Source organism: Bombina bombina, chromosome 5, assembly GCF_027579735.1.
Source record: "Bombina bombina isolate aBomBom1 chromosome 5, aBomBom1.pri, whole genome shotgun sequence".
Taxonomy (NCBI): Eukaryota; Metazoa; Chordata; class Amphibia; order Anura; family Bombinatoridae; genus Bombina; species Bombina bombina.
The window spans coordinates 614,518,165-614,543,698 of record NC_069503.1 but is presented as its reverse complement, the minus strand read 5'-3'; the positions used below and the strand labels follow the sequence as shown (position 1 = coordinate 614,543,698).

General features: G+C 38.4%; 1 protein-coding gene across 1 annotated transcript in view; it reads left to right on the top strand.

Annotated features, from left to right (window-relative positions):
• The window catches only part of ANKH (ANKH inorganic pyrophosphate transport regulator), a 259,550-nt gene that overhangs the window by 135,394 nt on the left and 98,622 nt on the right, over positions 1-25,534 (top strand). The window contains exon 2 of the mRNA XM_053714575.1: positions 21,411-21,627. Coding sequence (XP_053570550.1) covers positions 21,411-21,627 — 217 coding nt within the window. The remainder of the gene's footprint in view (positions 1-21,410; positions 21,628-25,534) is intronic.

Sequence of the window (25,534 nt, the reverse complement as noted above, 5' to 3'; positions counted from 1 at the left end):
TTCCCAAGAAAGAAGGAACCTTCAGACCAATCTTGGATTTAAAGATACTAAACAAATTCCTAAGAGTTCCATCGTTCAAAATGGAAACTATTCGGACAATCCTACCCATGATCCAAAAGGGTCAGTACATGACCACAGTGGATTTAAAGGACGCTTACCTTCACATACCGATTCACAAAGATCATTACCGGTATCTAAGGTTTGCCTTCCTAGACAGGCATTACCAGTTTGTAGCTCTTCCATTCGGATTGGCTACGGCTCCAAGAATCTTCACAAAGGTTCTGGGCGCTCTTCTGGCGGTACTAAGACCGCGAGGAATTTCAGTGGCTCCGTACCTAGACGACATTCTGATACAAGCGTCAAGCTTTCAAACTGCCAAGTCTCATACAGAACAAAGGGAATAACCCAATAGGGGGCGCTACTAAGAACGGTGTAGAATATATATGTAGGCCCACGTGACCATATATGGATGTTTCAGACAAACAATCAACAAAGTACTAATATAACATAGATACAATGTAAGTGTGTGTATTCACAATATTATACCCAATCCTAGATCAGGATGATAGACAAATATACAAAGTCCAGGATAACCCAATCTGGTATAGGTATCTGTCTTCTATTGGACTGGAGGCAGCACTCGATCTTCACCCTCCAAAGGTTATAAATCTAAAATCAAACACAGGAAAGAGGCGCCGTATGTGTGAATCTGAAGAAGCCAACGACAAATATAAGACATGTGCAGGGTACTCACAATGTGAAAAGGCACTCCAATGTGCCTATAGGGGCAGGCTGGTATTCACAGCAAACCAGCTGGCTGAACCGGCTAACCAGGATACCCAAGGTAGAGGACTCTATGTCTTGATGGACTGTGTATACTGGATCCAGCAATGTGGGAACAGGAGCTAGGTGCAAACACAGGCACACCACTGTGTGAATCTGTAGGAGTACACAGGTAAATATGCAATCTGTGCAGGGTACTCACATTCTGTAGCGGCACTCAGTTGTGCCAGTAGAGGCAGGCTGGCTTTCTCAGCAACCCAGCTAGCTGTGTAGAGTATGAAGCAGGATACTAGGCAGCAATCAGGATTGGCAGGTAGAATATTATACCCAATCCTAGATCAGGATGATAGACAAATATACAAAGTCCAGGATAACCCAATCTGGTATAGGTATCTGTCTTCTATTGGACTGGAGGCAGCACTCGATCTTCACCCTCCAAAGGTTATAAATAAGGTGTCCCACATCAGACCGGTCCTATACTAACCAGTTTCCACACTGCAGCAAGTCAGACACTGCAGTGTGGAAACTGGTTAGTATAGGACCGGTCTGATGTGGGACACCTTATTTATAACCTTTGGAGGGTGAAGATCGAGTGCTGCCTCCAGTCCAATAGAAGACAGATACCTATACCAGATTGGGTTATCCTGGACTTTGTATATTTGTCTATCATCCTGATCTAGGATTGGGTATAATATTCTACCTGCCAATCCTGATTGCTGCCTAGTATCCTGCTTCATACTCTACACAGCTAGCTGGGTTGCTGAGAAAGCCAGCCTGCCTCTACTGGCACAACTGAGTGCCGCTACAGAATGTGAGTACCCTGCACAGATTGCATATTTACCTGTGTACTCCTACAGATTCACACAGTGGTGTGCCTGTGTTTGCACCTAGCTCCTGTTCCCACATTGCTGGATCCAGTATACACAGTCCATCAAGACATATAGTCCTCTACCTTGGGTATCCTGGTTAGCCGGTTCAGCCAGCTGGTTTGCTGTGAATACCAGCCTGCCCCTATAGGCACATTGGAGTGCCTTTTCACATTGTGAGTACCCTGCACATGTCTTATATTTGTCGTTGGCTTCTTCAGATTCACACATACGGCGCCTCTTTCCTGTGTTTGATTTTAAGTCTCATACAGAGTTAGTACTGGCATTTCTAAGGTCGCATGGGTGGAAGGTGAACGAAGAGAAGAGTTCTCTCTTTCCACTCACAAGAGTTCCCTTCTTGGGGACTCTTATAGATTCTGTAGAAATGAAGATCTACCTGACAGAAGACAGGTTAACAAAGCTTCAAAATGCTTGCCGTGTCCTTCATTCCATTCAACACCCGTCAGTGGCTCAATGCATGGAGGTAATCGGCTTAATGGTAGCGGCAATGGACATAGTACCCTTTGCACGCTTACATCTCAGACCGCTGCAATTGTGCATGCTAAGTCAGTGGAATGGGGATTACTCAGATTTGTCCCCTACTCTGAATCTGGATCAAGAGACCAGAAATTCTCTTCTATGGTGGCTTTCTCGGCCACATCTGTCCAGGGGGATGCCATTCAGCAGGCCAGATTGGACAATTGTAACAACAGACGCCAGCCTACTAGGTTGGGGCGCTGTCTGGAATTCCCTGAAGGCTCAGGGATCATGGACTCAGGAGGAGAGTCTCCTTCCAATAAACATTCTGGAATTGAGAGCAGTTCTCAATGCCCTTCTGGCTTGGCCTCAGTTAACAACTCGGGGGTTCATCAGGTTTCAGTCGGACAACATCACGACTGTAGCTTACATCAACCATCAAGGAGGGACAAGAAGCTCCCTAGCGATGATGGAAGTATCAAAGATAATTCGCTGGGCAGAGTCTCACTCTTGCCACCTGTCAGCGATCCACATTCCAGGAGTGGAGAACTGGGAGGCGGATTTCCTAAGTCGTCAGACTTTTCATCCGGGGGAGTGGGAACTTCATCCGGAGGTCTTTGCCCAAATACTTCGACGTTGGGGCAAACCCTGGACGGGTCCAGGTCCAGGGACCCGGGAGCGGTCCTGGTAGATGCTTTGACAGCACCTTGGACCTTCGGGATGGCCTATGTGTTTCCACCCTTCCCGATGCTTCCGCGATTGATTGCCAGGATCAAACAGGAGAGAGCATCGGTGATTCTAATAGCGCCTGCGTGGCCACGCAGGACCTGGTATGCAGATCTAGTGGACATGTCATCCTGTCCACCTTGGTCTCTGCCTCTGAGACAGGACCTTCTAATTCAGGGTCCTTTCAAACATCAAAATCTAATTTCTCTGAAGCTGACTGCTTGGAAATTGAACGCTTGATTTTATCAAAGCGTGGATTTTCGGAGTCAGTAATTGATACCTTAATACAGGCTAGGAAACCTGTTACCAGAAAGATTTACCATAAAATATGGCGTAAATACTTACATTGGTGCGAATCCAAGAGTTACTCATGGAGTAAGGTTAGGATTCCTAGGATATTGTCTTTTCTACAAGAAGGTTTAGAAAAGGGTTTATCTGCTAGTTCCTTAAAGGGACAGATCTCAGCTCTGTCCATTCTTTTACACAAACGTCTGTCAGAAGTTCCAGACGTTCAGGCTTTTTGTCAGGCTTTGGCCAGGATTAAGCCTGTGTTTAAAACTGTTGCTCCACCATGGAGCTTAAATTTAGTTCTTAACGTTTTACAGGGTGTTCCGTTTGAACCCCTTCATTCCATTGATATTAAATTGTTATCTTGGAAAGTTCTGTTTTTAATGGCTATTTCCTCGGCTCGAAGAGTCTCTGAGTTATCGGCCTTACATTGTGATTCTCCTTATCTGATTTTTCATTCAGACAAGGTAGTTCTGCGTACTAAACCTGGGTTCTTACCTAAGGTAGTCACTAATAGGAATATCAATCAAGAGATTGTTGTTCCATCATTGTGTCCTAACCCTTCTTCAAAGAAGGAACGACTTCTACACAATCTGGATGTAGTTCGTGCCCTGAAATTTTATTTACAGGCAACTAAAGATTTTCGCCAAACTTCTTCCCTGTTTGTCATTTATTCTGGACAGAGGAGAGGTCAAAAAGCATCTGCTACCTCTCTCAATTTTTGGCTTCGTAGCATAATACGTTTAGCCTATGAGACTGCTGGACAGCAGCCTCCTGAAAGAATTACAGCTCATTCTACTAGAGCTGTGGCTTCCACTTGGGCCTTTAAGAATGAGGCATCTGTTGAACAGATTTGCAAGGCTGCAACTTGGTCTTCTCTTCATACTTTTTCCAAATTTTCCAAATTTGACACTTTTGCTTCTTCGGAGGCTGTTTTTGGGAGAAAGGTTCTTCAGGCAGTGGTCCCTTCCATATAAAGATCCTGCCTGTCCCTCCCGTCATCCGTGTACTTTAGCTTTGGTATTGGTATCCCAGAAGTAATGATGACCCGTGGACTGACTACACTTAACAGGAGAAAACATAATTTATGCTTACCTGATAAATTCCTTTCTCCTGTAGTGTAGTCAGTCCACGGCCCGCCCTGTTTTTTATGGCAGGTCTAAATTTTTTAATTATACTCCAGTCACCACTGCACCCTATAGTTTCTCCTTTCTCGTTGGTTCTCGGTCAAATGACTGGGTGTGACGTAGAGGGGAGGAGCTATATAGCAGCTCTGCTTGGGTGATCCTCTTGCACTTCCTGTTGGGGAGGAGTTAATATCCCAGAAGTAATGATGACCCGTGGACTGACTACACTACAGGAGAAAGGAATTTATCAGGTAAGCATAAATTATGTTTTTTTGACTCTTGAATGCTATCAGTGTATTTCTCTGTGGATCTTCTTCCACGTCTCTCTTTAAGTGATCTCTGTCCACGTGAGTTCTGTCCACGTGTTTCTGGACTTAAAAATATATTAAAATGATGTATGTACAATGGGCTATTGAGGATTTTAAGAGTTGTTGCTTATATTAAGAATAATAAACAGTACAATCACAAATAACACTATGCTAAACGTAATCTTAAGCCTTTAATGCATTGCCTTAATTGTGTGTCATTATGTCTTATCTTTTAAGCCTCCCTTTATTTTCTAAAGCTAGTTTACATCAGTGTCCCAGTAACAGCTGGATATAAGTGCTAGAAATTGTGTAGGTGCAGTTTATTCTGAAATTCAGACTTTATTATTGCCCTTTGTACATATAAAATGTGCTTAAAGTAGGTTTTCTATTGTGATAGGATTTTCTGATATACAGAATGGGTAGATTGTTTATATCCTAGTAGAACACTGTAGCCAGAAAACAAATTACAGTATTTGAAAAAATAATAATATTAAAAAAATTATATATATATATATAGATAGAGAGAGAGAGAGAGAGAGAGAGAGAATGAACTTGTTTTGCTTTCGTGTTATGTGTTGTGGGATATTACTGTACGTTTTCTTCCTCACACAGCCCCACCTGTCCTGCAGCCAGACATCACTGGTTGTAATAGAATGTTAGCGTTAGCAGTGCACAGTATATTGTATGCACCATAGAAGGCAGCTATTCTCTGTCTTACATTAGCTGAAATTAAATGGACACTGTAACCAAAAATGTTCTTTTGTGATTCAGATAGAACATGACATTTTAAGCAACTTTCTAATTTACTCCTATTATCACATTTTCTTCATTCTCTTGGTATCTTTATTTGAAAAGCAAGAGTGTAAGTTTAGATGCCGGCCCATTTTTGGTGAACAACCTGGGTTGTCCTTGCTGATTAGTGGATAAATTCATCCACCAATAAAAAAGTGCTGTCCAGAGTACTGAAACCAAAAAAAAGCTTAGATGCCTTCTTTTTCAAATAATGATAGCAAGAGAACAAAGAAAAATTGAAAATAGGAGTAAATTAGAAAGTTGCTTAAAATTGCATGTTCTTTCTGAATTACAAAATAAAAAAATTGGGTTCAGTGTCCCTTTAAGTGTTAGGGATACAGAAAAAAACAAAGTTCAGGCGTTTTCGCTCCCTCTGACAGTTTTGATTATTATTTACGCACAAGGTTACCTTGGCAACATATCAGTCTTTGCAGTGACCTGGCATTTGAAGCTTACACTGTTTGCACTGCTCCCTGAAGAGATAGTTTAGGCAGCTAAGACAATTTGCCAGGGAGAGTTAAAGGGACATAAAACCCAAATGTTTTTTTTCATTCTATTATCAAATTTTCTTTATTTTAGCGTTATCTTTGTTGAAAAGCAGGATGGTAAATTCAGGAGTGTGCACGTGTCTGCAGCACTATATGGCAGCAGTTTTGCAACAATGTTATACATTAGCAAGAGCACTAGAGGGCAGCACTATTTCCTGTCATGTAGAGCTCCAGACCTGTGCATGGTACCTATCCAGATATCTCTTCAGCAAACAATAACATGAGAATGAAGCAAATTTGATATAGAAGTAAATTGAAAATTACAACAGTGCTATCAGGGGCAGGATGGTTTTTGTGTCCCTATATTCTACTTATGTAAGATAGAGAACTGCTGCCTTCTATAATGTAAACAAAATGTTGTGCTCAGCTAGTACTGTTACAGCCTGGCTGCTGGGTAACGGGCGCTACACACATTCTACAGCTGATTAGGGAGCGTAGCGGCTAGATTTAGAGTTTTGTCGGTAACGACCCGTGTAGCTAACGCTGGCTTTTTTCTGGCCGCACCTTTTAAATACCTCTGGTATTGAGAGTTCACAGAATGGCTGCGTTAGGCTCCAAAAAGGGAGCGTAAAGGCATATTTACCGCCACTGCAACTCTCAATACCAGAGTTGCTTACAGAAGCGGCCAGCTTAAAAAACGTGCTTGTGCACGATTCCCCCATAGGAAACAATGGGGCTGTTTGAGCTGAAAAAAACCCTAACACCTGCAAAAAAGCCGCGTTCAGCTCCTAACGCAGCCCCATTGTTGTCTATGGGGAAACACTTCCTACGTCTGCACCTAACACCCTAACATGTACCCCGAGTCTAAACACCCCTAACCTTACACTTATTAACCCCTATTCTGCCGCCCCGCTATCGCTGACCCCTGCATATTATTTTTAACCCCTAATCTGCCGCTCCGTAAACCGCCGCTACTTAAATTATCCCTATGTACCCCTAATCTGCTGCCCCTAACACCGCCGACCCCTATATTATATTTATTAACCCCTAATCTGCCCCCCACAACGTTGCCTCCACCTTCCTACACTTATTAACCCATAATCTGCCGAGCGGACCGCACCGCTATTATAATAAAGTTATTAACCCCTAATCCGCCTCACTAACCCTATAATAAATAGTATTAACCCCTAATCTGCCCTCCCTAACATCGCCGACACCTAACTTCAAACATTAACCCCTAATCTGCCGACTGGAGCTCACCGCTATTCTAATAAATGCTCTTTACAGGTAATTTTGTAATTATTTTAACTATTTTAGCTATTAAATAGTTCTTAACTATTTAATAGCTATTGTACCTGGTTAAAATAAATACAAAGTTGCCTGCAAAATAAATATTAATCCTAAAATAGCTATAATATAATTATAATTTATGTTGTAGCTATATTAGGGTTTATTTTACAGGTAAGTATTTAGCTTTAAATAGGAATAATTTATTTAATAAGAGTTAATTTATTTCGTTAGAATAAAATTATATTTAACTTAGGGGGGTGTTAGCTTTAGGGGTTAAAAAATTTAGCGGTGAGTAGCGGTGAGCTCCGATCGGCAGATTAGGGGTTAATACTTGAAGTTAGGTGTCGGCGATATTAGGGAGGGCAGATTAGGGGTTAATACTATTTATTATAGGGTTATTGAGTCGGGAGTGAGGCGGATTAGGGGTTAATAACTTTATTATAGTAGCGGTGCGGTCCTCTCGGCAGATTAGGGGTTAATAAGTGAAGGCAGGTGGAGGCGACATTGAGGGGGGCAGATTAGGGGTTAATAAATATAATATAGGGGTCGGCTGTGTTAGGGGCAGCAGATTAGGGGTACATAGCTATAATGTAGCTGGCGGCGGCGTGCGGACGGCAGATTAGGGGTTAATAATAATATGCAGGGGTCAGCGATAGCGGGGGCGGCAGATTAGGGTTTAATAAATATAATATAGGGGTCGGCGGTGTTAGGAGCAGCAGATTAGGGGTACATAAGTATAACGTAGGTGGCGGTCGGCAGATTAAGGGTTAAAAATTTTTATTAGAGTGGCGGCGATGTGGGGGGCCTCGGTTTAGGGGTACATAGGTAGTTTATGGGTGTTAGTGTACTTTAGAGCACAGTAGTTAAGAGCTTTATGAACCGGCGTTAGCCCAGAAAGCTCTTAACTACTGACTTTTTTTCTGTGGCTGGAGTTTTGTCGTTAGATTTCTAACGATCACTTCAGCCACGACTCTAAATACCGGAGTTAGAAAGATTAGGGGTACATAAGTATAACGTAGGTGGCGGTCGGCAGATTAGGGGTTAAAAAAATTTATTAGAGTGGCGGCGATGTGGGGGGCCTCGGTTTAGGGGTACATAGGTAGTTTATGGGTGTTAGTGTACTTTAGAGCACAGTAGTTAAGAGCTTTATGAACCGGCGTTAGCCCAGAAAGCTCTTAACTACTGACTTTTTTTCTGCGGCTGGAGTTTTGTCGTTAGATTTCTAACGATCACTTCAGCCATGACTCTAAATACCGGAGTTAGAAAGATCCCATTGAAAAGATAGGATACGCAAATGACGTAAGGGGATCTGCGGTATGGAAAAGTCGCGGCTGAAAAGTGAGCGTTAGACCCTTTCCTGACTGACTCCAAATACCGGCAGTAGCCTAAAACCAGCGTTAGGAGCCTCTAACGCTGGTTTTCACGGCTACCGCCAAACTCTAAATCTAGGCCTAGGAAAATACAAAGCTATGCGAGGAAGGAAGAGTACAATAGTATTACACAGTTCATAACAGGAATTCGAGACACTGACAAGTTTTCTCTCAAATTGTAATAAATTTAGCTGCAGATTTTTGAATTCTTAATATATTCTTTTTTTCAATTATAACACTTTTATTTCTGACCAAAGTACTGGAATAACAACATAATGAATTGTCACAATATAAATGTTTTTTTTTTCTTGTGAGAGACAGGCTGGACTGTAATTATTGCTAAAAACCACTGACTGGACCGTGGGTGTGAAATGATGATATGACTTTTATATTAGGATGATGTAACAGTTTTTTTTAGAATTCTGGATGGCCTCACATAAACTACTACACTGAAAAAAAAAGTTGAAATGAGTTCTAACTTTATTGGGGTAGAATTGAATAAGATAAAAATTATAGATAATAGAACTATAGAAAATTACACAGGTGTCTGTGCTTTATATATACTTTATTATATTTTACACATAGGCAGCTCTACCATTAGGCCAAATAGGCAGTTGCCTAAGGTCTCACATAAACAGGGGACTCACAGTGTGTCTCTATCTTCATATTGGGGGGGGTTATGTGCGGCATGTGCATGGCGTGCTGTTGGATAGTTAAAATAGAAGCATAGGAAGTGCCTGGGAGCTCTGTCCCTGACTTTCTGCCGGTTATTACTGTTTACCTGGGGACTACATGTTCCAAAATGCAGTTCTACAAAAGGAGAGTTGTGGCTGAGGAGTTATATTGCTATCCTATCCTGCATGTCTAAATGTCACCCCTGTTGTCTCCTTAGTGTCTCAAAACATGAGTACCATGCGGGGCAGTTATGCAGCACCGTGTGAATCGCACACACAGCGAATAGACATATTCAGGTATTATTGGGAGGAGGAGAGGAGGGATTAGCTTGATCAGTTGAAGAACCGGAGGATGTGAGAACTAGCCACACATTGTGAAGCATGGAGCATGGAATAGCCTGTTTGAGGGAGCTTTAGAGAACAATTCTGGCTGTAATGCTGCTAAGGATTAAAAACAATTAAATAAAAAAACATCTGCCAGGTATGCTATGACCTTCCTTCACTAGCTACATTCTCTTTCTGCACTATCCCCTTTTCTCTCCTTACTCTATCACTTTGTCCTCTCTTTTTTATTTTCTCTCCTTTTCTCTCTCCGCCTCCCTTCTTACACTTTCTATTACCTATCTCTCTCTTTATGTTCATTCTCTCCACCCTCCTTCCTTCTATTCAATCTCTCTTTTCATGCTCTCTCTTATCTCTCTCTGCCCATCTCTATTCTATAAACTCTCTCTCCCCTCTCTTTTCTGTTTTCTCCACTCTCTCACCTTCCACCTCTCTTCAATCTCTCTTCTCTCCTCTATTCTCCCTTCTTTCTTTTCTCACTGTCTCCTACTCTCTATTTACTCTTCTCTCTCTATTCTTTGTCTTCTTCTCTCCTCCAGCTCCCTTTTTACTCTCTCCACATTCTTCTTCTGTATTCTTTCTCTTTTCTCTGTCTCTCAGTCTTTTCATTGTCCTCTCCTCTTTCTGTCTTTGTACACTATCTTTTCATTTTCTCCTTCTTTATTTCCCTCTCCTCTCTATTTTCTGTCTCTCCTGTTTTTTTATTTCCCTCTTCACTTTCTCTCCACTCTCCCATTCTCTTTCCTTTCTCTCTTTCTCTTTCCTCTCTTCTTTCGCTCTCTCTTCTCTTCCAACTTTTGCCTCTTTTTTTTTCTCTTCTTTCTGTCCATTCTCTATCTTCCTTCTTTTCTTTCTATATATTTCACTATTATTTTTCCTTTCTCTTCATTCTCCTTCTGTCCCCAATCTCCAATCTACCCCACCTCTTGCTTCCTCCTTTATTTACCTTCTCCATTTACTCTACATTTTCTATCCTTTCTACCTCATTGCTCTACTCTTTCAGTGAAATCCAGAGCAATTCATATTCATATTTATTTGGTTAATTTTTGCATTTTGTTTAGTGTCGAGGGGCCTTATATTCAAGCTTTGCCTAAGGCCTCACTAACTCAAGAGCCGCATCTGATTATATATGTGTTTTTTTATACTTTAATCTAACCCTCTAACACTTTACTTCACGTCTCTAGGCTCACCACATTTTTCAGCACCATTATATATTGTGCTTGCACACTGATCATAATTTAGCACTTGGCCCTTGTTATCCATTGAAAGTATAGGGCATGCTAAAAAATATCGATCACGTAATGTTCTCTGGTTAATATCTTTAACTATTGACTTGTAATATCAGATTGTGCTCTATTCTTAGCTCCGTTTTTGTCATCTATTCCATTCAGGACCGTCTTTAACACAGGGAAAAAGGGGCAGCTGCCCAGGGCCCAGTTTCTGTTGAGGGGCCCAAGAGTCCTAAAAAAAATAATACAATTTTTTTATGGTTCATACCAGACTGCTGATTTGACAAGGGGAACACACACATTCAGTCCTAATACTGTCACAGTCAAAAGTACTCTGCTTATATATTATTATAATTTTTTTTAAAACTGTGCCAGACCGTGCCGGTGTCATGTGATATGCCAAGCTATTGCCATGTGCTGTTTTAGATGTGCACTATGCAGCACTGAATGCAAAGCCCTAACTTGGCATCCAGCCATTCCCACTGCATCATAAAAGGTCCTACTGGGGTTACCACTGTTACCAGGTCACTGCTCTGGTGGTAGGGATTGTTTCTGGGTAGGGCTGACTGTAGGCGCATGCAGCAGAAAGCTGGAGTGGCAAGCACGTGAGGATTTGAGCATCTGTGCAGCTGCATACACTGCTCTCTTCAGTCTTGAGGCTGTGTGACTCATCTCACACTGTATCCATGCAGCCTTGGACAGACAGCATCCAGTCTGCTGGTCCCCTTAGCCCTGCTCTTTCTGCTGTGGCCCTAAGATCAACTAAGTGAAGTTTGTTAGGGGAACAGTGCTTTGTAGAAAGGTGTCAGTGGGAAGAATAAGTGAGTGCACACACACCCCTCCCCATGCAGCATTGTCTAGTGCAAGGTGAGAGGGAACTTGTTCCTAGCAAAAAAAAAAAGTGACATGTGCTGCTGTGGCTGATGTATAGTGTCATGCTGATACTTCACACATTAATGTAAGGTTTATTTTTATAGTTTTTTGTTTTCTCTCTGTCTCAGATTTTACAGCTTCCCATAGTAGTTCTGCTGTTCCAGTCAGTAAACTTATACTGCACCTCCATGCTTCCTCCTCAGTCTTTACCTTGCTTTGCTCCTGTTGGCTGCCCTAAATCTCTTTAACCAGCTAACCTCACACCAGAATCACATTCAAAAGAATATTAAATGAATCCACAGTGGAGGAATTTATATATTTATTTACTTATTAGTACTGCTTAGGTCCAGTTTCACATATTGCAATTTATTTGATTTTTTAAAATGATTAGCTCAGCAGTGGATAATTGATTTAGTTGTTTTTGATGTTGGGGTAGAGAGCGAAATTGCATGGGGGGGGGGGCAAGAAAATTTTCGCCCAGGGTCCAGTCAATATTAAAGACGGCCCTGATTCCACTGTCTGTCAATGATAAATTATTGCCACAAGTTTTAACTCAACTAACTTAATTGATGATTTGCAAAACTACAAATTATGCTGACAAACTACTTGAAAATCCTTGTTTTTATCTTAACGCTATTGAATGTTGCCAGGCAGGGCTAGCTGGGCTTTAAATAATTATATGTAGCTGAATTAGGCAAACTGTAGCATTTTGCAGTGTACTTTACTATAAAATTTGATTTCCAGCCTTTTAAGAGGGCTTGAGACGAGCAGAATCTGTAAAGGAAAGGCAAAGTACAGCAAAGAGAAGGAAAAAGAAATGAATATACAATGCAATGGTGTTTCATTTCCATTGATTCATTTTATTAATTAATGCATAATTACTTTAGGTTAGACATTTAACTTGGCCCCCACAGGACAACAACAGCTTATTTTAAATGTGAAACGATATTGAAACCTGATTTTTAAATTGTGAAGCTAACATGGAAGGTCTGTTCAATTGGGCCTTAAGGACTGAAAGCTGATAAGCAGAACTCCCACTGCTTTATTGGTGGAGCATGAAATAAAAAAAAATCTCTCTGTTCAAGATTGTCTTATTTTTTTATTTTTAAAAAAGTTATTTCATTTTTAAGTGCTCTCTTTTGTGTCCTTTTTGTGATTCCAATTTGTTCAGGACAGTGGGATGTAAAAAAAGGACATGTTTGTTGAGCCTCCAGTTGTTTTTCTGCTTTTACTATCAATATAAGACAATATTCTTGATTAAATACATTCTATTGCATTTCATTAGATGGGTTTTTTCACTATTGTTGGGTGTAAAAAATGGCACTAAAAAGTGCCTTTACATTGCGGTCTATAGGAACTCTGTGTTCCCTGTAAATATATGTATATGCTTATATACATATATATTTATGTGTTAATATGTGTATATACATTGTATATACACAAATATATATGTATATACACACATTAACACAAATATATATGTATATAAGCATATACATATATATTTACAATTAGTTGCCATCGCTGCACAATTTACCCCCTGGAGTCTATGGAAACACGCTCTTGTGAGTGCAATGTTTCTCAGCAATGAGAACGCAAGCTCGCATTTGCATTGCGCTCAACTTGTAATACCAGCGCACATTTGTGTGCGCTGGTATTTCTCAGTGGCACGCAAATATCACTTTTGCAAAAGCGCTATTTAGCGCTCTACTTGTATTCTGGCCCTAAGTTGGTGGGGGGCAGAAATTAATAAGATGGCATCTCCTTGTTGTGGGATCTCGTTTTTGTGAGTTTGCACTTATTGTACACTAAATAGTCTTGCACAAAATAACCTAGGAATATAAATTACCCATTTTTATTATGTGTGGTGCAACATAGAGTTGTAGAAAACACATTGAAAAATGTATTTTACCTTAGAGAGAGACATGAAACTTTCATGATTAAGTTAGAGAATCCAATTTCAAACAACTTTCCAGTTTACTTCTATTATCAAATTTGCTTCATTCTTTTGGTATCCTATGTTGAAAGAGCAGCAATGCACTACTGGGAGCTAGCTGAACACAGGTGAGCCAAGGACAAGATACACACACACACACATATATATATATATATATATATATATATATATATATATATATATATATATATAAATATATGTACAGCCACCAATCAGCAGCTAGCTCCCAGTAGTCAGCTGCTACTTCTGAGTCTACCTAGATATGCTTTTCAACACAGGATAACAAGAGAACAAAACAAATTAAATAATAGAAGTATATTGGGATGTTGTTTAAAATTGAATGCTCTATCTGAATCAGAAAAAGATAAAAAAAAATGATTAAGGTGCAATAAAATATCATAAACTAATAAAATTGTTCCATAGGAATGCTGTCTCTGCTTTTTAACTAAGTACCAATTAATCACTATTCCTGGAGCATCCAGCATTGTTATGTATCCTGTATCTTAGCAACTGTTGTGTTCAAATGAACAACTCCTCTAAGCAACATAAAAACATGGATGTAGAATTATTTATAAATGACTCCATGATTCCTGTAGTATTTATTTTATCTATAAACCCATTTTATGGAATTATGATTGAGATGTGTTTATTTTAAGCAGCTTCAGTAGAACCTTTGTATGCTACATTGCAGTGGTGACATTTTCTAATACATGGCTCTAATGTTACCATTACTCAAATAAAATTTTAATTACTGTCATCAAAATATGGCATATAACACATTTTAAACATTTAGAACATGACATTTTTAAGCATGTAGCTCAGCTATGATGTTTGCATTTCATGCTCCTACCTCAAATTATGGGCGTCGCTATTTTGGAACCTAGGTTTCACTGCAGGTATCTGAAGGAAAGTTTCTGCACTGGAATGCAGTGAAAACTAAATTTCAACATGGCAAAACCAATGACTAGAGGGAGACAGGCAATGACCTCAATTCTATGCTAATAAAATGTATTTAGTGTTTAATGTCCCTTTAATGCCACCCAATGACTACGTTAGATTTTAAAAACAGCTAGCTACTATTTTAACCTCTTGGCTGAATGAAAGACGTATTGCAAATAAATGTGTTGCAACCCTCTCTGTCCTTAAAGGCATAATGAACCTAATTTTTTTTTTTAAAAGAATCAGATAGAGCATGCAATTTTAAACAACTTTCTAAAATACTCCTACTATCAATTTTTCTTCATTCTCTTGCTATCTTTATTTAAAAAGCAGGAATTTAAAGCTTAGGAGCCAGCCCATTTTAGGTTCAGCACTAGGGATGGGCGAATGTGTTTATATCCGAATTCGAATGTTAGAACAAATGTTATTGTAGAAATTCGATTTACATAATTGAATGTTGATAAGAACGAATATTTTAAAAAATTTGATTTTCGAATGTTATTTACAGTTTTCGAATGTCACATTTGAATTCGAATGTCACATTCGAATTCAAATGTTACATTTGAATATCACATTCGAATTCAAATATTACATTTATAAAACACAATTGTAGACTAGAAACACTATTTGAATGTCACATTCAAATCGCATATATCATTCTCATCGAATGTCACATTCGAATTCGAATATTACATTTATAAAACACAATTGTAGACTAGAAACACTATTTTGAATGTCACATTCGAATCGAATATCACATTTAAAACACAGTATTAGACTAGAAATACTATTTCAAATTTGAATGTGAAATTCGAATTCGAATATAGCATTCAAATTTGAATATTACATTTATTAAACACAGTTGTAAACTAGAAATACTATTTAAAATTTGAATGTCACATTTGAATTCGAATGTCACATTCAAATTCGAATATTACATTTTGAAATTGAATGAATACATAGCTAAACATTCTATTATTCGAACAAATATTTTCTAATTTTATTGAAAAATTCGAAAACAAAAATTCGAAAATAGAATGTTAGAATGTTATATAAAAATTCGAAATTCGATTCAAACAAACTAATGTATCAAAATTTGTTTTAAATTTTGAATTTTTAGAAACATTTTCCCATCCCTATTCAGCACCCTGGATAGTGCTTACTTATTTGTAACTACATTTAGCAAACCAATAAGCAAGCATAACTCAAGTTCTCAACCAAAAATGGGTCAGCCCTTAAGCTTTTACATTCCTGCTTTTTAAATAAACATAGCAAGAGCATAAATAAAAATTGATAGTAGGAGTAAATTAGAAAGTTGCTCAAAATTGCATGCTCTATCTGAATCATTAAAGGAAAAGAATTGGGTTTTAGTGTCCCTTTAAGTTGATGCCAGCTAGATGCCTACATCAGACCTCTGACTAACTGCTCTTCTCCCATTTCTCACATTTACAGCACAATGTAAATGTCAAAGTTACTAGAAGGTACTGGGTCTGGCTTCCATATGACAAAGCAGCCACGTAGTTGCTGGATCATTTTGCTTGAAGATTTAAAGGGTTATTATAGTCTGAAAAAATACATGCTCTAATCCGTTAGGGCATGTCATTTATTGACTATTGACCCTGGTCTACTGTGACCCCACAAATGGGTTAAACACACAGCAAATGTTCCCTTTGGAACCTGCAGTGCACTGCTGGTTTTCAAGCTGAACCCGCCACTGTTTCAATAAGCAGCACTAGTCGCACGACTCAGAACTCAGAAACTAGCGCTGCTGATTGGATCCAGCAGCAGGATCAGCTGAGGACTAGCAGTGCATTGTGGGTACAGAGCACATCATCTACTGTGTGTTTAACCCCTTTGCAGGAGTTAAATTCACAGTAGACCAGAGTTGATAATTAAAAAAAAATTACATGCTCTAATGAATTAGAGCTTATAATGTTTAGACTACAATGGCCCTTTAAATAGAATCAAAATCACAAGAATACAAAGCAGTGCATTCAATTCAATGGTTAGATTAAAATAAATCCAGTATGCAGGTGCTCCCAGCTTCCGCTGCTTAATGTAATCTGCCCATGCTTAACCCTCAAACTAGCACAAATAACAGGATAGAAACAGACACACATCCCGCTGCTCCCTGCTTCAGGTGTGTTCTATGATGCTCAAAGTTCATAGGAAGGCAGATACATACAAAAATTAGGTCGATAAACAATTGGTATCAGGTAGCTGTGTGTAACCTGTCAGCAAAGTGCTGTGAGACATCTAAGAATTTTTTTTCCTTGTGACCAAATCATTTCTAGTAAAACATAACTTTTATTACAATTATAAATTAAAATTCACAGACCTGGAACTTGTCAAAGAAGTACTTTGTACTGGTTTTAAATACCTCTGACCCCCCGTGATGCGTCACCAGACGTGTTCCGCCGTAGCTTTATCAATGGTGTGAATTTTACTTTATACTTTTAATAAAAGTTATGTTTTACTAGAAATGACTTGGTCACAAGGAAAGTTTTTTCTTAGATGTCTCACATCACTTTGCTGACAGGTTGCACACAGCTACCTGATACCAATTGTTTATCGACCTAATTTTTGTATGTATCTGCCTTCTATGAACTGTTAGATTAAAATAGTTCATCCTAACAAGCTGGTTATATGAATTGGAAACCAAGCCTATCTTCTGATATATAAATTGCATCTTATATAAAATACATGCACATGCAAATGAAGTATCCTAATAACCTTTACTCTTACTTGATGATTGCTTACTGGTTAAATTACTCAAAATGATAATCTGTTTGTATAAAACCAATGCAAAAAATATATAATACACAATGTGAAAGGACAATTTAGATGCCTAAAGAGCGTCTCCTACATGAATTCAGAAGTGTAAATAATTAGGAATTAAAGGGACAATATGTAGATGCAGTATAACAGAAGCTGAGGTTATCCGCGCTTTTAATGGACTGGAATGCTATAAAAAAGAAAGTGAGTACATAAAGCATACCATTGACAAAAAGAACCCTGCCTCTGTTGTTATCTATCTGTATAAAAATCATATATAGGAAAGAGCTGAATGAGCATTGTTTGCTTAATGAAATTGTTCTTTCATGATTCAGGCAGAGAATGCAATGTTTAAAAACTTTCTAGCGGCTAGATTACGAGTTTTGCGGTAAGAGCTGCTCGGTATTAACTTGCAAGTTATTGTCACCGCTCACCTCCCTACAGCGCTGATATTACAGGTTTGCAAAAACCCGACGTTAGCAGGGAAAATTACAGCGTAAAGCAAAATTGAGCTCCATACCGCACTCCAATACCAGCGCTGCGGTGAGCTGGTTTTATGTGCTCGTGCACGATTTCCCCATAGACATCAATGGGGAGAGCCGTCTGAAAAAAAGCCTAACACCTGCAATAAAGAAGCGTAAAGCTCTGTAACGCAGCCCCATTGATTCCTATGGGGAAACTAAATTTATGTTTAAACCTAACACCCTAACATGAACCCCGAGTCTAAACACCCCTAATCTGCCGCCCCCGACATCGCCGACACCGACATTATACTTATTAACCCCTAATCTGCCGCCCCTGACACCGCCAACACCTACATTACAGTTATGAACCCCTAATCTGCCGCCACCAATGTCGCCGCCACCTACATTACACTTATTAACCCCTAATCTGCCACCCCCGACATTGCCGACACCTACATTATACTTATTAACCCCTAATCTGCCGCCCCCGACACCACCGACACCTACATTACAGTTATTAACCCCTAATCTGCCGCCCCCAATGTCGCCGCCACCTACATTACACTTATTAACCCCAATCTGCCGCCCCCGACACCTACATTACACTTATTAACCCCTAATCTGCCGCCCCTAACATCGCCGCCACCTACCTACATTTATTAACCCCTAATCTTCAGCCAATAGGATTGAGCTTGCATTCTATTGGCTGATTGGAACAGCCAATAGAATGCAAGCTCAATCCTATTGGCTGATTGGATCAGGTTGTGTGGGTGGTGAGTTTTACTGTTGGGGGGTTGTTTGTATTTTATTTTACAGGTAAAAGAGATGATTTCTGTGGGGCAATGCCCAGCAAAAGGCCCTTTTAAGGGCTATTGGCAGTTTAGTTTAGGCTAGGTTTTTTTTTTTTTTTTTTTTTTGGGGGGGGTGGGGTTTTTTATTTTGATAGGGCTATTAGATTAGGTGTAATTAGTTTAAATATTTGATCATTTCTTTTTTATTTTGTGTAATTTAGTGGGGTTTTTTTTTTTGTAATTTAGTTAATTGTATTTAATTAATGTAATTTATTTAATTGTAGTGTAAGGTTAGGTGTTAGTGTAGCTCAGGTTAGGTTTTATTTTACAGGTAACTTTGTATTTATTTTAACTAGGTAGCAAGTAAATAGTTAATAACTATTTACTAGCTAATCTATCTAGTTAAAATAAATACAAACTTAACTGTGAAATAAAAATAAAACCTAAGCTAGATACAATGTAACTATTAGTTATAGTGTAGCTAGCTTAGGGTTTATTTTACAGGTATTTAGTTTTAAATAGGAATTATTTAGTTATTCATAGTAAGTTTTATTTAGATTTATTTTAATTACATTAAAGTTAGTGGGTGTTAGGGTTAGACTTAGGGTTAGGGGTTAATACTTTTTAGTATAGTGGCGGCGATGTTGGGGCGGAGGCTTAGGGGTTAATAAATGTAGGTAGGTGGCAGCGATGTTAGGGACGGTAGATTAGGGGTTAATAAATGTAGGTAGGTGGCAGCAAAATTGGGGCAGCAGATTAGGGGTTAATAATATTTAACTAGTGTTTGCGATGCGGGAGTACGGCGGATTAGGGGTTAATATGTTTATTATAGTGGCGGCAATGCCTGGAGCAGCAGATTAGGGGTTAATAATTTTATTTTAGTGTTTGCAATGTGGGAGGGCCTCGGTTTAGGGGTTAATAGGTAGTTTATGGGTGTTAGTGTACTTTTTAGCACTTTAGTTATGAGTTTTATGTTACGGCGTGGAAGCATAAAACCCATAATTACTGACTTTCAGTTTACGGTATGGATCTGGATGGTATTGGCTGTACCGCTCACTTTTTGGCCTCCCAGGCAAACTCGTAATACCGGCGCTATGGAAGTCCCATTGAAAAAGGACTTTTTGAAAGCTGCGGTAGTTACGTTGCATTACGGCCTAAAAAGTGTGCGGTGCAGCTAAACCTGCAAAACTCGTAATACCAGCGGTAGTGAAAAAGAGCCTTAACGCTGCTTTTTCACTCATACCGCAAAACTCGTAATCTAGCTGTAATTTACTTCTGTTATCACATTTTCTTCATTCTCTTTGTATCCTTAGTTAAAAAGTAGGGACGTAATCTCATGAACACAGAATACCATGGGAATTAAGAAAATTTGATAATAGAATTAAATTGGAAACTTTTCAAAATTGCATGCTCTGTCTGAATCACAAATCAATACAGTCTCTTAATTACTGCATCATTTTGACCTCCACTACAAAAAATAATCATGAGGAGTGTGACTGGACTGCATTACAAGAAGTGGTATTTTTCCATGATATTTAGTAAGAGAATAAATTATTCAGTAATTACTTTTTGCAGTTTTTTTCTTATGTTTTTTTTTTTAATGATAGGCCTTACCCGTGTTACATATACTTTTTCCATTCTCACGCTGTAGCTTTCCCCATTGCACAAGGTGTTGGCAGGTTCTCTACTAGCAAATAAATAAAATCAGTCATTTTATTTTGTGTAGCAATTTGGTCTAGACATTATTCAATGTGAGTGATTTGCAGTAAATTAATTCACTGTACCTGGCTTTTTATTCCCTTTTGTGTCTCTGTCTGCAAAGGATAATGTGAATATGACAGGAAGGTAAAAAAAAGTACATAGCATTCTCAAAATCTATGTAGAAAAAAAATACATTTGATTGTTCCTAAGTACGTCTGGTTCTCTTCGATAATACGAACCCAACAATAGTCATTAGGAACAAAATATTATTACTCCACAAATGTTGTTGCTGATGACATTTATCAGTTAGCATTATGCTAAACATCTTTTCTTTCATGATTCAGATAGATTATACATTTTTAAACAAATTTCCGATTTACTTCTGTTATCAATTTTGCTTCATTCTCTTGGTACAGTATCTTCTATTGAAGAAGCAGTAATGAACTCTTGGGAGCTAGCTGAACGCATTTGTAAGCCAATGAGAATGTCATACAATCCTATGATTAAGTGCTGCATAGCACGAAACATGTTAGGACTCCGCTCCCCCCTCCGTTTGTGATATTTGCATTGTGCTGTGCTGTCTTGTGCTTATCGTTTTTAACTGATGGAAATAAATTTTGGATTTTAACACAACGATTTGGGAGTGCTGCTTCTTCTTACTACTGCATCTTGGAGAATGTCATACAAGTTCAGCCACCAATCAGCAGCCAGCTCCAAGCTCCTGAGCCTATCTAGATATGCTTTTCAACAAAGGATACCAAGAGAATTAAGCACATTAGATAATAGAAGTACATTGGAAAGCTGTTTAAAATTGTATGCTCTATCTGAATCAGGAAAGAAAATTTTGGGTTTCATGTCTCTTTGAGTCTATTATATTTGCACAGTGCAGATATGTTGGATATCAGTAAAGCGTATGCTTTGGTTGCTTGCATAGCAGTCACTGATTTGTGACCTGTTGCACTGTATCCAAGATGTGCAAAAACAAATAATCCTAGTTATACTTCGCAGAATACTTTCTATGCAAATAGGTCATGTGTATGTTTATTCTTTTGTTTAGAATTTATGAATATTTTAACTTTAATAAAACATTTGCACTAAAATCACATGTGGCTACCCTGTGGCTAAATATCTATGTTTTGCTTCTTTGCAGGCCTTAAACCGAGGAATAGCAGCGGTCAAGGAGGATGCTATTGAAATGCTGGCCAGCTACGGACTGGCCTATTCTCTCATGAAGTTCTTCACTGGTCCTATGAGTGACTTCAAGAATGTAGGTCTCGTGTTTGTAAACAGCAAGCGGGACAGAACGAAGGCAGTATTGTGCATGGTTGTAGCAGGCATTATAGCTGCCATCTTTCACTTATTAATAGGTAATTACATACATAGTAGTGTTTTTCTATTTAAACTAAAAAAGAGGGTCAGTGTACTGTAAACTTGGCTTCCCCTTAATGTGTTCCCAATTGCTGTTATATCAGCTGCACAAAGTATAAAATGTATAGGAATTGCTTATGTAGTTTCATTTTTTTGTATATAAATAAGTATTTTGCTGTTTGAATCAAATCCTATTCAAATGGGCTAAGCACGCAGGGAGAGCATACCTCCTTATCGTTTCACACACAAAGTTATTTTTATTTTATCTTTGTACACACAAAAGCCCAATACTTAGGGCCCAATGATCAAAATATTGTTATAATATTGCTATGTTGTAAAGGTATACACATTGCGAATCAAAAGTTCATGTGAAATGTTTAAAAGTAATCAAATCACTTTTTGCCAGTAGTCTTGCAAAGAGGCATTTCCGTACACTTTACTGTGTGATGCAAGTGTTCTCTTCCTTTAGCAGAATGTTCAATACTGTAACCTTGCAATGTGCAATAGTTAGTGTAAATGACCCCTTTGGACAGTGTGTAATGACAATAACAGTTTACATGTGTGTATTTAAACCTCTTTAGTTCCAAACGATAATTAAAACTTGGAAATAATTCAACTATTTGAGCTTGGGCATTATGGGTATAATGAGCATGTGTATATGGTGTGTTATTTTTTAACCATTATACTGTAAAATTGTTTTTGTATTTTAACTAACTTTATTGTTGCAAAAAAAAGTTATTTCATTTGGAGTGGGTTTTTAAAAAAAAAAAAAACAAGATTATTAACAGTACAGGATATTAATATCTAGCAGATGAAAGTGGCTGCCACTTTTCCCATTCACGATAGTTCACACATTATAAAATGTTATATATTTTTCAAAAAATAGTACAGTGCAAATGTGATCCTGCCAGTAAACCATTCTGTACAGTATGAACAGGATCCTGCAACTAAACCATTCTGTACAGTGCAAACGTGATCCTGCAAGTAAACCATTCTGTATAGTACCAACAGGATCCTGCAAGTAAACCATTCTATACAGTATGAACCTGGTTCTACAAGTAAACAATTCTGTACAGTACGAACAGGATCCGGCAAGTAAACCATTCAGTACAGTGCAAACGTGATCCTTCAAGTAAACCATATATAGTACGAACAGGATCCTGCAAGTAAACCATTCTGTACAGTACGAACTTGATCCTGCAAGTAAACCATTCTATACAGTACGAACAGGATCCTGCAAATAAACCATTCTGTACAGTGCAAACGTGATCCTGCAAGTAAACCATTCTGTACAGTACGAACAGGATCCTGCAAGTAAACTATTCTGTACAGTACGAACTTGATCCTGCAAATAAACCATTCTGTACAGTACGAACAGGATCCTGCAAGTAAACCATTCTGTACAGTACAAACGTGATCCTGCAAGTAAACCATTCTGTACAGTACGAACAGGATCCTGCAAGTAAACCATTCTATACAGTATGAACCTGATTCTACAAGTAAACCATTCTGTACAGTATGAACAGGATCCTGCAAGTAAACCATTCAGTACAGTGCAAACGTGACCCTGCAAGTAAACCATATGTAGTACGAACGTGATCCTGCAAGTAAACCATTCTGTACAGTACAAACTTGTTCCTGCAAGTCAACCATTCTGTACCGTACGAACAGGATCCTGCATGTAAACCATTCTGTACAGTACGAACAGGATCCTGCAAGTAAACCATTCAGTACAGTGCAAACGTGATCCTGCAAGTAAACCATATATGGTACGAACAGGATCCTGCAAGTAAACTATTCTGTACAGTACAAACTTGATCCTGCAAATAAACCATTCTGTACAGTACGAACAGGATCCTGCAAGTAAACCATTCTTTACAGTGCAAACGTGATCCTGCAAGTAAACCATTCTATACAGTATGAACCTGATTCTACAAGTAAACCATTCTGTACAGTACAAACAGGATCCTGCAAGTAAACCATTCAGTACAGTGCAAATGTGATCCTGCAAGTAAACCATATACAGTACGAACAGGATCCTGCAAGTAAACCATTCTGTACAGTACAAACTTGATCCTGCAAGTAAACCATTCTGTACAGTACGAACAGGATCCTGCATGTAAACCATTCTGTACAGTACGAACAGGATCCTGCAAGTAAACCATTCAGTACAGTGCAAACGTGATCCTGCAAGTAAACCATATATAGTACGAACAGGATCCTGCAAGTAAACCATTCTGTACAGTACAAACTTGATCCTGCAAGTAAACCATTCTATACAGTATGAACCCGATTCTACAAGTAAACCATTCTGTACAGTACAAACAGGACCTTACAAGTAAACCATTCTGTACAGTGCAAACGTGATCCTGCAAGTAAACCATATACAGTACAAATCCTGCAAGTAAACCATTCTGTATAGTTTCATTGTTATAAATCTCATAATTTTTTTAAACTTTTTTACAATGTACAAACTTTGTAAAGCCCATTATTGTAATTGTGAAAAGTTGCTGCAACTTTCTTAAGAGATATTATCATCTCCTACTGCTAATCTGGTTTTTTAACAAAAAAACACTGAACATAAAAAAACTAGTTTTTTTACAATAAACTAAGTTTGTTAAAATACAACTTTACAGTATAATGCCTATAAATAACACACTATAAACAAATGCACAGTATACCCATAATTTATTAACAATGAGCATCACACTACTTAGCGAAGATATAGGCATTCTACGGACGTTCCATGGGTGTAACTTGTATAACAATGAGGAAACTTCACTGGTATGTTTTAAGCAATACACAGAAGCTAAGGTGAGCATTTCCACATATACATGTCTTGACACTTTAATTTGCGAGATGAGCATTTTTAAGAAATATACATTTATGTACTGTGATAATTAGTTTGCACATAGATTAATTGGGGTATAACAAGGCATAATCTATTTTTAAATTTATCAAACGCATGTTCACAGGCATTAGCAAAGATTTTGGGATTTCTAAGGTTGTAAGACTTATACTTTCATATACAAACAGCACCATCAATTGCCTATGCAGTGAGGAAAAGCCTACTTTTTTAATAACATTTTATCCTTGCATGAACATTGCAAGACCGGCAAGACAGAAATGTAGATTTACACAGCAATCTTTTGATCATCTGGCCCTTAGAGAGAACATTTTAAAATTAATATTTTAGTACCTTTCTTTCCCAACCCTTAAATGAAGTGTGATTTCCTACTTAACTGATGAGAGTTCATAGCTTCATAACATGTGGGATATATTCCAGCCTATCAGGAGGAGGTAAAAAAAACATAATTTATGTAAGAACTTACCTGATAAATTCATTTCTTTCATATTAGCAAGAGTCCATGAGCTAGTGACGTATGGGATATACATTCCTACCAGGAGGGGCAAAGTTTCCCAAACCTTAAAATGCCTATAAATACACCCCTCACCACACCCACAATTCAGTTTAACGAATAGCCAAGAAGTGGGGTGATAAGAAAAAAGTGCGAAAGCATATAAAATAAGGAATTGGAATAATTGTGCTTTATACAAAAAAATCATAACAACCACAAAAAGGGCGGGCCTCATGGACTCTTGCTAATATGAAAGAAATGAATTTATCAGGTAAGTTCTTACATAAATTATGTTTTCTTTCATGTAATTAGCAAGAGTCCATGAGCTAGTGACGTATGGGATAATGACTACCCAAGATGTGGATCTTTCCACACAAGAGTCACTAGAGAGGGAGGGATAAAATAAAGACAGCCAATTCCTGCTGAAAATAATCCACACCCAAAATAAAGTTTAATGAAAAACATAAGCAGAAGATTCAAACTGAAACTGCTGCCTGAAGTACTTTTCTACCAAAAACTGCTTCAGAAGAAGAAAATACAACAAAAT